Here is a 13,044-nt window from a genome sequence, read left to right as displayed (position 1 = left end):
AATAATTTCGTTCAAACCTGATGCAAAGTGAACTTGTCACTACTAGAAAACAGCACAACTGTATTGTGCATAGCGTTTTCTTCTTCATCCTTATTTGATGAAATATCTGTAGCAGACACCTATGAAAAGCAAAACACACAAAACATGAAGCTTTATTTTTCACTTATACTTATCTGGAAAGCTTAAGAAGAGGCATAGTTAAAACACAAAATACTATTTTGCTTGGGTCTATGCTAACAACTCCAAATTAGATTATTATTGCCAAGATACTCCTATACACGTATAAGTTATGGTATTCTTTGATTCACCTAATTGTCACTTCAGAGTTACAAGCCCCACAGATGGGGAAGTAACAAGAAAACATAAACCTGTCTTTAATAAGACTTGAATACCCAGAAATTCTAATCAAGAAACACACAAAAATGTGTGTGTGTGTTTAGGGACACACACAGACATATACTTATCTATGTATCATTCTATTCTAATGACTTAAAACCTGCAGTGTAGGTAGTCCAAATTGAAATGTACAGAGGTGGGAGTTCCCATTGTGGCACAGCGGAAACGAATCCAACTAGGAACCATGAGGTTGCGGGTTTGATCCCTGGTCCCGCTCAGCGGGTTAAGGATCCGGCGCTGCCATGGGCTGTGGTTTAGGTCACAGACGCGGCTCAGATACCCCGTTGCTGTGGCTCTGGTGTGGCCGGTAGCTGCAGCTCTGATTGGACCCCTAGCCTGGGAACCTCCATATGCTGCTGGTGGGGCCCAAAAAGGCAAAAAAAAAAAAAAAAGAAGAAGAAGAAGAAGAACAACAACAACAACAAATTACACTTAAAGTGAGAGGAAAGGAAATAATAAAAATCATAGTAGAGGAGTTCCCGTTGTGGCTCAGTGGCTAAGGAACCTGAGTAGGAACCATGAGGTTGCAGGTTCCATCCCTGGCCTTGCTCAGTGGGTTAAGAATCCGGCATTGCCATGAGCTGTGATGTAGACTGCAGATGCAGGTCGGATCCCACGTTGCTGTGGCTGTGGTGTAGGCCGGTGGCTGCAGTTTCCTAGTGTGGGAACCTCCATATGCGGCCCAAGAAATGGCAAAAAGACCAAAAAAAAAAGCCAAGGTAAAAATCAAATCAGTGAAATAGAAAGTAGGAAAAACATGAATGAAAGCAAAGGCTGGCTCAGAAAGATCAGTAAAATTGAAGAACCTCAAGCAAGACTGATCAGGAAAAAAAGAATAGACACAATTTACCAATATCAGGAATGGGGAAGGTAACGCTAGGACGGACTATAGGTATTAGAAGGGTAGTCAAGGAATATTATGATCCAATCTAGGGCAACTGATTTGTCAGCCTATATGGACAAATTCATGGAGAAAAAACAGATAACCTAAATAACCCTATACCTACAAAAAAAAATTGAATTTATAGTTTAAAATCTTCCCACAAAGAAAAACTCCTGACCAAAATAGCTCCATTAATGATTCTATCTGGAAATAACAGAAGAAATTTCCAACAGTACACAGTTTTTCCAGAAAACTAGAGAGTAAAATATTATTTCCCAGTTCATTCTATGAAGCCAGCATTATGCTAATACCAAAACCATAATAAGAAACATAACAAAAAAATAAGACTACAGACCAATATCCTTCATGAACATAAACATAAAAATGCTTAAAATTTTTAGCAAACTTGGAGTTCCAGTTGTGGTGCAGCAGAAACGAATCCGACTAGGAACCATGAGGTTGCGGGTTCAATCCCTGGCCTCAACTCAGTGGGTTAAGGATCCAGCGTTGCCGTGAGCTGTAGCTGGTTTTGTGGTGTAGGTCACGGACGCAGCTCGGATCTGGCATTGCTGTGGCTCTGGCGTAGGCTGGAGGCTACAGCTCTGATTCGACCCCTAACCTGGGAACCTCCACATGCCGTGCGTGGGTGCAGCCCAAGAAAGACCACAAAAAAAAAAAAAAATTAGCAAACTGAACCCAACATCATGAACAGTGGACTTTACCCCAGGAAAGCAAGACTGCTTTAGCGCACACACACACACACACACACGCACACACACACACACACACACACACACACACACACACACACAAAATCCAATGACTGTAACTCACATTAACAGCAATGGTCATCGCTAAAGGAGCATCTCTGTAGACGTGGGGAAAAGCATGGGACGGAATCCACTTTTTGACATCTACTACTTCTAGTTAAAATAGCTTAGCAGACTGAATAGAAAGCTGCCTCCTCAATCTGATTTTGGGTGTCTATTAAAACTAAACCATACTTAACACTAAATCACACTTAATTCACACTTAATTATGAAACGCTATGCGCTTTCTCCTCAAGGTCAAAAACAAGGTTATCCGATCCCATCATCTCCATCTGACACTATATTAAAGGTTATAGCAAATGCAATACAGGACAGACATGAATGGCCTCCAGAATAGAAAGAAAGACATAAAACTTTTATCTGTAGACAATATGATTGAATATGTAAAAAATCCAATGAATTCTACAAATAAGCAACTAGCGTAAGGGAGTTTAATAAATTTTAGAATACGAAATGAATATGCAAAAATGAGTGGTATTTCTATATATTAGCAACTGATACACAATTTAAAATTAAGACCACATTATTACTTAAAACAGCATGAAAAATGCAGAAGATAGATAAATCTAAAGAATGGTGAAAACTAAAGATCATCACTGAAAGACATTAAAACCGACCTAAAGAAGTGGAGAGAAACAGTGTTGATGGGTTGAAAAACTCAATATAGTGAAAATGACAATTTTCCTCAAATTGATCTATAGTTTGAATACAAACCCATGCAAGATCCTACCAGGCTTATTTGTAGATATGGACAAGCTAATACGAAAATCCAGAGGAAAATACAAAGGATTTAGAACAGTCAAAACACCTTTGAAAAGTAGAAAATTAGAAGATTAAATAAATATCTGATTTCAAAAGTAATTATAAAATAGAAGTAATCAAAATAGTACAATACTGTACAACCTTAAAAAATGAAACAACAGTATAGCAAGATTCCAGAAGTAGATCCACAAATACAACAATAACATTTCCAAGAATGATAAAGGCAATTCAAAGAAATGATGCTAAAACAACTGGATATTCAGTACGTAAAAAAAATGAACTTAAATCCTTATTTATACCATACATAAAAATTAACTCAAACACAGATCACAGATCTAAATGCAATACCCTTCTAGAAGAAAACACAGAATATGTTTGTGACCTTGGGTTACACAATATTTCTCAGCATGAAAAAGCACAATCCATAGAAGAAAAAAAGCAATAAACTGGACTTTATCCAAACTAAAACATCTTTTTTTTTTTTTTTTTTTTTTTAAATGGCCGCACCTAAGGCGTATGGAGGTTCCTGGGCCACGGCTGAATCCGAGCCACAGCTGTGACCTGTCCTGCAGCTGCAGCAATGCCAGATCCTTTAACCCACTGTGCCAGGCTAGGGGTTGAACCTGCACCTCTACATTGACCCAAGACATGCTAGTTGGATTCTTAACCCACTGTGCCATAACCGGAACTCCAAATATCTGCTCTTTGAAAGACACAGTTAAGAAAATGAAAAGACAAATCCAAAACTGCAAGAAAATATTTGCAAATCATACATGTGATAAAGAGCTTGTGTCTACGAGTTCCCACTGTGGTGCAACGGGATCGGCGGTGTCCCTGGTGTGCTGGGATGCAGGTTCAATCCCTGACCCAGCACAGCGGGTAAGGATCTGACGATGTCATAGCTGTGCATAGATCATGACTATGGCTCAGATCTGATACGTAGCCTGGGAAATTCCATATGCCTCAGGGCAACCAAAAAAAAGAGAGAGCGAGCTTATGTCTAGAATACAAAAAGAAACCTCAAAACTCAGTAACTTAAAAAATTACTCAATTCTGGAGTTCCTGTCATGGCTCAGTGGTTAACAAATCCAACTAGGAACCATGAGGTTGTCAGTTTGATCCTTGGCCTTGCTCAGTGGGTTAAGGACCCGGCGTGGCCGTGAGCTATGGTGTAGGTCGAAGATGCAGCTCAGATCTCTCACTGCTGTGGCTGTGGTGTAGGCCGGCAGCAACTCCTCCGGTTAGACCCCTAGCCTGGGAACCTCCATGTGCCGTGGGTACGGCCCTAGAAAAGATGGGAAAAACAAAACAAAACAAACAAAAAAACCCCTCAATTTTAAAAAGTGTATTAGAGATTTGAGGAGTGACTTTATCAAAGATATACAGATAGAAAATAAGCACCTTAAAAAGGTGATCAGCATCATGCGTCTTTAGAGAAATACAAATGAGACACCATCAACATACCTGCTAGAAGGGCTAAATTAAGACGACAGGCCCTGCGGAATGTGGGTGAGTATGTGGAGGCAATGGGAACCTTAGATATTCTTGCAAATATAAAATGTCACATCCAACTTGAAAACCAGCCTTTCCTTTAAAAACTAAGCATATATCTAAAATACATCAGCCATTCCATTCCTCTATGTTTACCCGAGAAAAGAAAGCATTATGTCCCCATGCAGTCTTATATATAAAAGTCTGCGGAGTTCCCGTCGTGGCGCAGTGGTTAACGAATCCGACTAGGAACCATGAGGTTGCGGGTTCGGTCCCTGCCCTTGCTCAGTGGGTTAAGGATCTGGCGTTGCCGTGAGCTGTGGTGTAGGTTGCAGACGCGGCTCGGATCCCGCGTTGCTGTGGCTCTGGCGTAGGCCGGTGGCTACAGCTCTGATTTGACCCCTAGCCTGGGAACCTCCATATGCCACCGGAGCGGCCCAAGAAATAGCAACAACAACAACAACAACAACAAAATAAAGACAAAAAAAAAAAAAGCCCCCCCCCCCAAAAAAAGTCTGGAGCAGCTTTACCTCTAAGAGCCAAAAAATTTAAGCAACCATAATGGCCTTCAACAGGTGAAACTGGCACATCCATTCTATGGAATGCTCTTCAGTGACACAACAGAATGGACTGGTAACACAGAAACAGCGAGGTGCAAACACGTTCTTGATTGTGGTGTGGTTTTCAAGGGCATACATGCACGTAAAACCCCACAAAATTGTACATTTCACATAGTCGTACCTTATGTTACATCAAACTTACTTCAATAAGCTTATTAATGTGGGGGTGGGGGTAGGGGAGGGATTTCCTTTAAAAAAAAAAGGACCAGAAACCAAGTTTCCTTATTCCTTTAGCAGTGAAACTGAACAATTCTACCTGTCTTTTGAACTTAAAATGATAATTAGAATCTAAAAAAATAGGGTATCAGTAAAATAGTAAAGTCATCACATGACATGTTTGCCATCATTTGCCAAAGGAGGTTTTTTTAATACACATTTCAATAAAGCTTCATAGTATACCAATGAGCAAATATTTATCCATCATAAACTAAACTATGTCAAAGACAATCATAAAGCCTTCAGTATTTTTAGAGTCCATACTAAAATCTGCAACATTTCTCGATCTTCTGCAAACCATATTACAACGCTGAGAGGAATAATCAAAAACAGAAAATACAGAGTTCCTGCCGTGGCTCAGTGGAAAGGAAACCAACTAGGATCCATGAGGACGCAGTTTTGACCTCTGGCCTCGCTCAGTGGGTTAAGGATCTGGCCTTGCCGAGAGCTTTGGTGTAGGTTGCAGACGCAGCTCAGATCCCACATTGCTGTGGCTGTGGTGTAGGCCTGCAGCTACAGCTCCAATTCAACCCCTAGCCTGGGAACTTCCATATGCCGCAGGTGTGGCCCCAAAACAAAACGAAACAAAACAAAAACCATAAAAATGCCAACATAATCAAATCTTCAAATAAACTCAAGAATATAACAGGAGTTTTATTTTGATTTAGTAGAAAAGCAAAAATGTTCCATCTTGGATGTTGAGGAAGGGTTGGCATAGGCAGATTAGAGTCAAACAGAAAAGGTAAGAAAAGAGAAAGGTTGGAGAAAGCAGAAAAGATATAAGACAACCTCAGCAGAGATTTTAAAAAGAAATGTAGGAGTTCCCGTCGTGGCGCAGTGGTTAACGAATCCGACTAGGAACCATGAGGTTGCAGGTTCGGTCCCTGCCCTTGCTCAGTGGGTTAACGATCCGGTGTTGCCGTGAGCTGCGGTGTAGGTTGCAGATGCGGCTCGGATCCCGCGCTGCTGTGGCTCTGGTGTAGGCCGGTGGCTACAGCTCCGATTGGACCCCTAGCCTGGGAATCTCCATATGCCGTGCGGGAGCGGCCCAAGACCAAGAAATAGCAAAAAGACCAAAAAATAAATAAATAAATTAAATAAAATTTAAAAAAAAATTAAAAAGAAATGTAGAGACAAAATTTAGCCTAGTTAGGAGTTCCTATTGTGGCGCAGCGGAAAGGAATCTAACTAGGACCCATGAGGTTTCGGGTTTGATCCCTGGCCTCGGTCAGTGGGTTAAGGATCCAGCACTGCCGTGAGCTATGGTGTAGGCCAGCAGCTACAGCTCTGATTTGACCCCCTGGCCTGGGAACCTCCATATGCTGCAGGTACGGCCCTAAAAAGGCAAAAGACCAAAAAAAAAATTTTTTTTAGCCTAGTTATATGACTCCTAGAATCTCAGTAGTTTGCTACGAGTGAGACTGTCATCATCAGCTGGCATATTAAGGATGAGGGTACAGGAAAGGGAGCAGGCCTTACCCCGGGTAACACAACCGCCCCAATTCCACTTTTCAACTTGGATCTGCCTCTGCCGCCTCGTCCCGACAGTCCCGCACCACGAGGCCTCCGCTTTCCCGGAAATCCTGACCCGCGGCCCTGTACAACAGACGTGGCAAAGTCAGCATTCTGCAAAGGCTCAAAAGGACTTTATCACCGACTGTGAGATAAACAATCTTATTAAACGTTACACAAATATATGCTTCTCTCTTTCATTCTGATTGGATGATAAACATTAAGAGACCAGGCTTATTACTTGCATTTTCAATGTGTATTCTACAATTTAAACATAGAAACAAAACGTCTATAACTTTAGAATCAGTCATGTATAATGGCAAGTCAACTTCCTCCTAGTCCAGGTTTTAAATGCAAGCACGTTGCTTTTTCATTATAAACATTGTAGATTTAAAAAGTGGCTCTGGAAACAGAACTATTTATCTTGAAAAGACATGTTTAATTCTTAGCTTCTACTCGGACAAAACCAACCAGAAAGAAATGATATATGAATGTAAATGCAATTTTATTTACCACTTTGATGCTCCAAATGGCACTGCCAGGAAGCTGCCTGGGTTTAAAAATTTCCCGACCTTCTGAAATGTCTGGGGACCAGGAAGGTGGGCTCACTGTATTATGGGTACTCCAAGCCCCCTAGGATATGGCAGGTGAGAAAATAGATGTATAAAACTCAGCAACATAAAAGGTAAAAGCCAGCAACTAAGGAATTTTAGAACAGCAAAAACAAATGCAGACGTATGGAAATTTAGGACAAATTGCTTCAAGATAGTAAAGTAAATAAGCTTATCACTTACAGTGAATTTATACTTAAATGTTTGCAGCTACAATTTACATTAAGTATTTTATTCTGGTTGAAACATAAGTACATTAAAACATTAAAAGGTAAGGTTTACGACATCAGCATTCAGACTCATGAACTGCAATTACAGCACCAAAATATAAGTAAATGTCAATGAAACTTTGAGAATTAACACTCTAAGAAATTATTTGGCAATGATTCTAACAATTATCACTCTACAGGAAAGGAGAAAGAGATAACCCTAAGAAACAGATAAACTTAAGTTATGTGTGCTTCTTGCTACAAACAACACAACGAATAAGCCAAAAAATGCATTCAGAAACAGGAGCTATCAATAAATCATTCACTTCAAAATTTGTAAAGTTTGTAACCTTAAGACGCAAATACCATTATAATCTTAGAATTTACTCTTCCTTCAGTGACCAACAGCTCTGGCTTTTGGTTTTTCGTTTATTTAGGCGACTATGAGATTACATCCAAGGGACTAATTTGAAAGGTAGAAAAATGTTAAAGCAAATTGTCCTAAATTTGCAAATTAAAATGCCTCAAGTATCTGATTATATGAGCAAGAAATATTACCTTATTAAGATAGTTAAACTAAACCTAAGACATTTTACTTCCAAATAACCCCATGCAGCAATAACCTGAACTATGCGATGAAGATGCTAAAAGAAAGGTGTTTACTCCACAAAGGTAACATTTTAAAGAAAAACATAAAACAAATGTCAAACAGTAAAGAACCTATCTTGAATTAGATAATTCAGCAATGCATGCTATTATTTTTACCAATTAAGTGATCGAAACTAAAGACAAGAAACACAGACCTTACTAGGTTTCTAGAATACTAACTAACAAGCAGTAGCCTAGTAATCACATTAAAATACCACTGGGGAATTAACGTATTCAACCAGAAACATGATCTTGACTACCCTCTGGGGAGGAGATGGTTAAAGAAATCACAGTATTTTGAGAAAGACCACACAAGGGAGAGACTGGTTTCATGTTAATTAACCTACCCTCAGCTAAGGAGTCATCTTGCATTTCCATCTACACCTGTCTCCCTACTGGGCCCATGGTCTTTTGTAACCTCTGCTGCCACCAGCAATTTCTCTGCTGCCATCTTACTCAAACCCGCAACATCTACGTGCGGTCCTGTTGGGCCCTTTGCAGCCCATGGGTGGATGTTTCCTGCCGTCCATCTCAGGCCTTTCTCAGCCTCCGGTTCCAGTTCTCCCTCCCCTTGACCTCTGAAGCCCCAGGGCCTCCCAGGGTGGAGGCCTGGCCACTCCCTTCTCTGGGTGGCCTCATCCTAAAGGGTATTATCTATGAGGGTGGCAACCATCATGCTGGATGTGGCTGTCCCCCCAGTTCACACTTCCAGCTCTAACATGTTCTGAGCACTTGAAGCTTTTAGGATTTTCCATCTCCTTCTTACCATTTCCATTCGGTCATACACAACCTCTCAAGTTCACCATGTCTAAAATCTCCCCCTTAACAAGTTCATCATCTTCCCATCCTCAGAAATGGATCCCAGTCCCCAGGCAGCAAACAGGGAGTCAACAGACCTGTCCTTCTCCCTCACCACTCTCCTCTGCCCCTCCAATCCGTACCCATCCTTTGATCCAAACCATCAGTCCATTCTGCATATTTTATCTTCAAGTTCTGGGACGGGTCACACCTGTAAGAGAGGGTCGCCTCCCTCGATGGCCTGCTGCAGCTGTCCACTGCTCTGTGCTGCTTCCTCACCTGCCCCCCAGGCCCTTCTCCACACGGCAGCCAGAGGGGCTTCTAAGCCATGGAAATCTGACCAAGCAGGGCACCACTACTCTGTTCTAAACCTCCAAAAGCCCTGCAGTACCCTTAAGTCGAACCGTTCCCACTGCCTCTCTTCAACTTGTGGCATCTCTTAGTGCCACGATATCCGAGCTACCCTGGCGTCCCCGCCAACCTCCACACATGCCGGGCTCTGCACCCCTGGGGACCCACCGCCTCTTGACAGGCCTTCCCCAGCACTCCAAGTGAACCACCGTCTCCCTTACCACAGTTTAGCATCTTCTTCTAGAATATTTGAGAGCTTCATGAGAAGCCACCCTGCCCACTTTGCGCCCTGATCTGTTAAGGAAGCATTCTGCTTGGCATTCATTCAAAACGTCTGCATTTTCCCTAGCGAGCGCTTTGGCACACATGTATGCATAAATGCATCAATAAACACTGTACTATATGATAAAAACACACCAACTCCACCAGTTATCACCTAAAATCTTGGATTTCTTCACCTATAAAATCATTACCAATCCAGTCAACACACTCTTAAACTATCTACAAACGGAATTAAAATCAAGATGGTTAAAAAAATGCAACCATCAGGACAAATCAAGTTACAAAGAGAGCTCAATAGAAGCAATGTGCTCTCCAATCCCACAGAAACTTAAAAAAACTACTTGGCAGAGAATGAATTAGATTCCAACAGTAATTACGGAACCCTCAAACTGTTTAAATGTGGTGTTAACACTTGTGCTCTGAGGCCCATTTCTCAGGTAAACTTAGCAACCTAGTAAACGACATAGCTGTTAGAGGACCGAGACCAAGGCGATGGAAACACAATGCCAGCTGGATGACAGACTGCTGTGGGCATCTTCCTCTTAGAAGCCAAAGCCCGCTGCTGGCTGCCAAATATGATCGGTGCCGTTAACAGGAGCCCAAGAGTGATCCAGAGAGGCTACGGTGTCTTCTGGGCAGAGTCACACGTCCAAGTCCTAAGTCAACCTTAAGCCCACCTGCTCACAACACACTATGCAACCCAGTATTGCTGCCAGAGGCAGAGTATGACTTGGAGAAAAGAAAAGGGTGCAGAGAGAGTAGAAGGAAGACATCCAGGAAGAGAAACTGAAAACCCAAGCGTTTGTGACTTGCTTTTTTGGTACATACATTCACTCATGTAACATTACAGCTATTAGAGCAAACCCTTCCTTCTTATGAATTACAAAATTCTTTTAGCACAAATAAAACTGAGTTCAGCATCAAACAGAACAAAAAATCTAGTCCTGATAGTGATATGATAAGACTAGATAAGTACAGAAATAAGTGTTGCCAGCTTTAGCCTTCAGTAATTTAAGAATATGAATTTGGCAGGTGCTAGCAATCATTTTGGAAGCAGCTTAAAAAATAGAACAGGCACAAGAAAACCAAGAGAGATATCTGATACTTCCAATCCGAATGTGTTGAGGCTTGACACCCCAAAGGGCTAGACATGTTTTGGGATGAAAACTACAGTTTCTCTGTAGTGTAGAACAGTGCTTCTTGGACTTCAGGCTGCATGAGGATCTTCGTAAACAGACATTTTCGCCCAAGTTAAGGTGGGGCCTGAGATTCAAGCCTAACAACCTCCCAGAGGACACTGACGCTCCTGGTCTGAAGGTCACAATGTGAGCACCTCTGCAAACACGCCGAAGCCTGTAAGCCTGCACTGAGTCCTTCCTCTTGCCCGTTCTACTTGCCCACCGCTCCCTAGGTTTCCTCTCCTGCCACAGGCATCCCGCACACTGTCAGTAACAGGCAGCGTAGTTCTAAAATCTGTGCTACCATTACATGACTCTGGACTTGAAAACCTCCGACACACTGCGGCCAGGGCTGGACTCTGTCAGGCCTGCAGTTATTCTCACTGGCACAGCTCTTTACAGAGAGTTATCCACCGGCTGTGCTTCGGGAGCCCTCCAGGGCCACGTTTATGAACACATGACTACTGCATCCTTCTCAAGTCTTGGCTTTCACATAATAGCTGCATTATTCCGCAACTCAAGAAAGAAAGCAGAGCAGCAGCACCATTTGCTAGAGGTCGGGGGTTTTGTATGTATTATCATTAAATCCTAACAACCATCTAACGGAATTTTATGAATGAAGAAACGAAGAGTTCACAAGGCAACTGGCTTGGTGTCCCACAGACAGTAATGGAAAAACAAGGCTTTGAAGCCAACCAATTGCACTATGAAAATGTTCACGCCGAATTTATACTCATCGATCTTTCTTAATGTCTATTAATTACAGTACAAATACATACAAAATACAAATACATACAGTAAAAACACTACAAAATAATTACTAAAAGCCACTTTGTAAAAAGGTAGAAGGTATGTGGAAAAAAATCATGTTGCCATCTACTCTGTATCTTTTATTTCTCGTTTTCATTAATAAATAGATATCTATCCTCTTATTTCTTAGACTAGAGAATATATACCTATTTACTAATGAAAATGTTTTTAATAGGTTCTAAGACAAAGTGTCAGATATGTAGGTTTTGGAGTTCCCATTGTGGCTCAGCAGTAATGAACCCGACTAGTATCCATAAGGATGTAGGTTCGATCCTAGGCCTCACTCGGTGAGTTAAGGATCTGGCGTTGCCGTGAGCTGTGGTGTAGGTCAGCACCTATAGCGCCGATGTGACCCCTGGCCTGGGAACGTCCCTTAAAACAAAACAAAACAAAAATAGGTAGGTTTTTAGTCATAGGTATACAAAGATAGGTAGGTTTTAAGTCATAGGTATCTAAGAAAGACAATTACAACTACTAGGGTTGTTTCCTTGAATGAGTATCATTGTACAGACACGATATGCAGGTGCATCAGGTTAAAGACCCAGCACTGTCACTGCTGTGGTGTGGGTTTGATCCCTGACCTAGGAATGTCTAGATGCCGTGGGCATGGCCTAAAAAAAGGAATATTTCAAAATCCAAACTTATTTTAAAGCTGGATATGAAATAACTTATCTAGAACTGAATCTCTCCATTTTTGGACAATACGATTTAATTAAAAAAAAAACCCAAAGAACACTGGATGCAAGAGTCAGAAACTCTTTTTGAGTCAAGAATCGATTTATCTGATTGTGTAACCTTGGGGGGGAAAAATTAATCTCTACAGGTTTATACCTCTATTTTTTTTGTTGTCGTTGTTGATTAATAAACCTCAGCTATGATGTGAGAATAAATTAAATAAACATAAAAGCACCTTTAAAAAAAAAAAAACAACACAAATAATACCCAAAAAAATATCAACAATGCTTCTTACTAAAAGGTTTATGTTTACAAACCAGAAATGGAAGGAAGAAAAGAGAAGGACAGAGGGACAGGAAGGGAGGGAGGAAGGAATTGCTTAAAATTAAAATTAATTGTTAATGAAACTGCAACCCTCTACAGCTCACCACTGGAGGCCTGTTCTGCTGTCATGAGAATAGATTATGAAACTGATATGTTAAGCTGAAACACTTCATTTAAGGTGCTACTGTAGTACATAAGCACATTAGAAGACTCTAGGGTTCTTAACAAACTAAATTGATGAAAAATAAGAAATCCAGTTCACAGTGTAATGGCAAAGTGGTTACTAGTGAGGTACTATTTTTGGAAACCTACTATATGGAAGAAATTTCACCTTTTCTATGGGAATCTCTCGACTGATACCAGTCTTAGAAAGTATGTCAATTCCTAAGCTCTCTACACAGGTGACATTAGCAACAACCAGCAAGGGGTGGAAAGGTACAGCGGAGAA

At 41.2% G+C, this 13,044-nt stretch overlaps 1 protein-coding gene across 12 annotated transcripts in view; it reads right to left on the bottom strand.

Moving 5' to 3' along the window:
* The window catches only part of KMT2C (lysine methyltransferase 2C), a 286,602-nt gene that overhangs the window by 89,301 nt on the left and 184,257 nt on the right, over nt 1-13,044 (bottom strand). For all 12 annotated transcript variants that reach the window (XM_021079123.2, XM_085005082.1, XM_021079130.2 and 9 more), the window contains 3 exons: nt 7,224-7,343; nt 6,678-6,794; nt 18-119 (listed from right to left, as the gene is read on the bottom strand). In XM_021079123.2, coding sequence (XP_020934782.2) covers nt 18-119; nt 6,678-6,794; nt 7,224-7,343 — 339 coding nt within the window. The remainder of the gene's footprint in view (nt 1-17; nt 120-6,677; nt 6,795-7,223; nt 7,344-13,044) is intronic.

This window comes from Sus scrofa, chromosome 18 (genome assembly GCF_054392235.1).
Source record: "Sus scrofa isolate SSC_HxYL_T2T_F1_AM1 chromosome 18, Sscrofa_HxYL_maternal_Yorkshire_Landrace_v2.0, whole genome shotgun sequence".
Taxonomy (NCBI): Eukaryota; Metazoa; Chordata; class Mammalia; order Artiodactyla; family Suidae; genus Sus; species Sus scrofa.
This window is presented reverse-complemented; position numbering and strand designations above follow the sequence as displayed.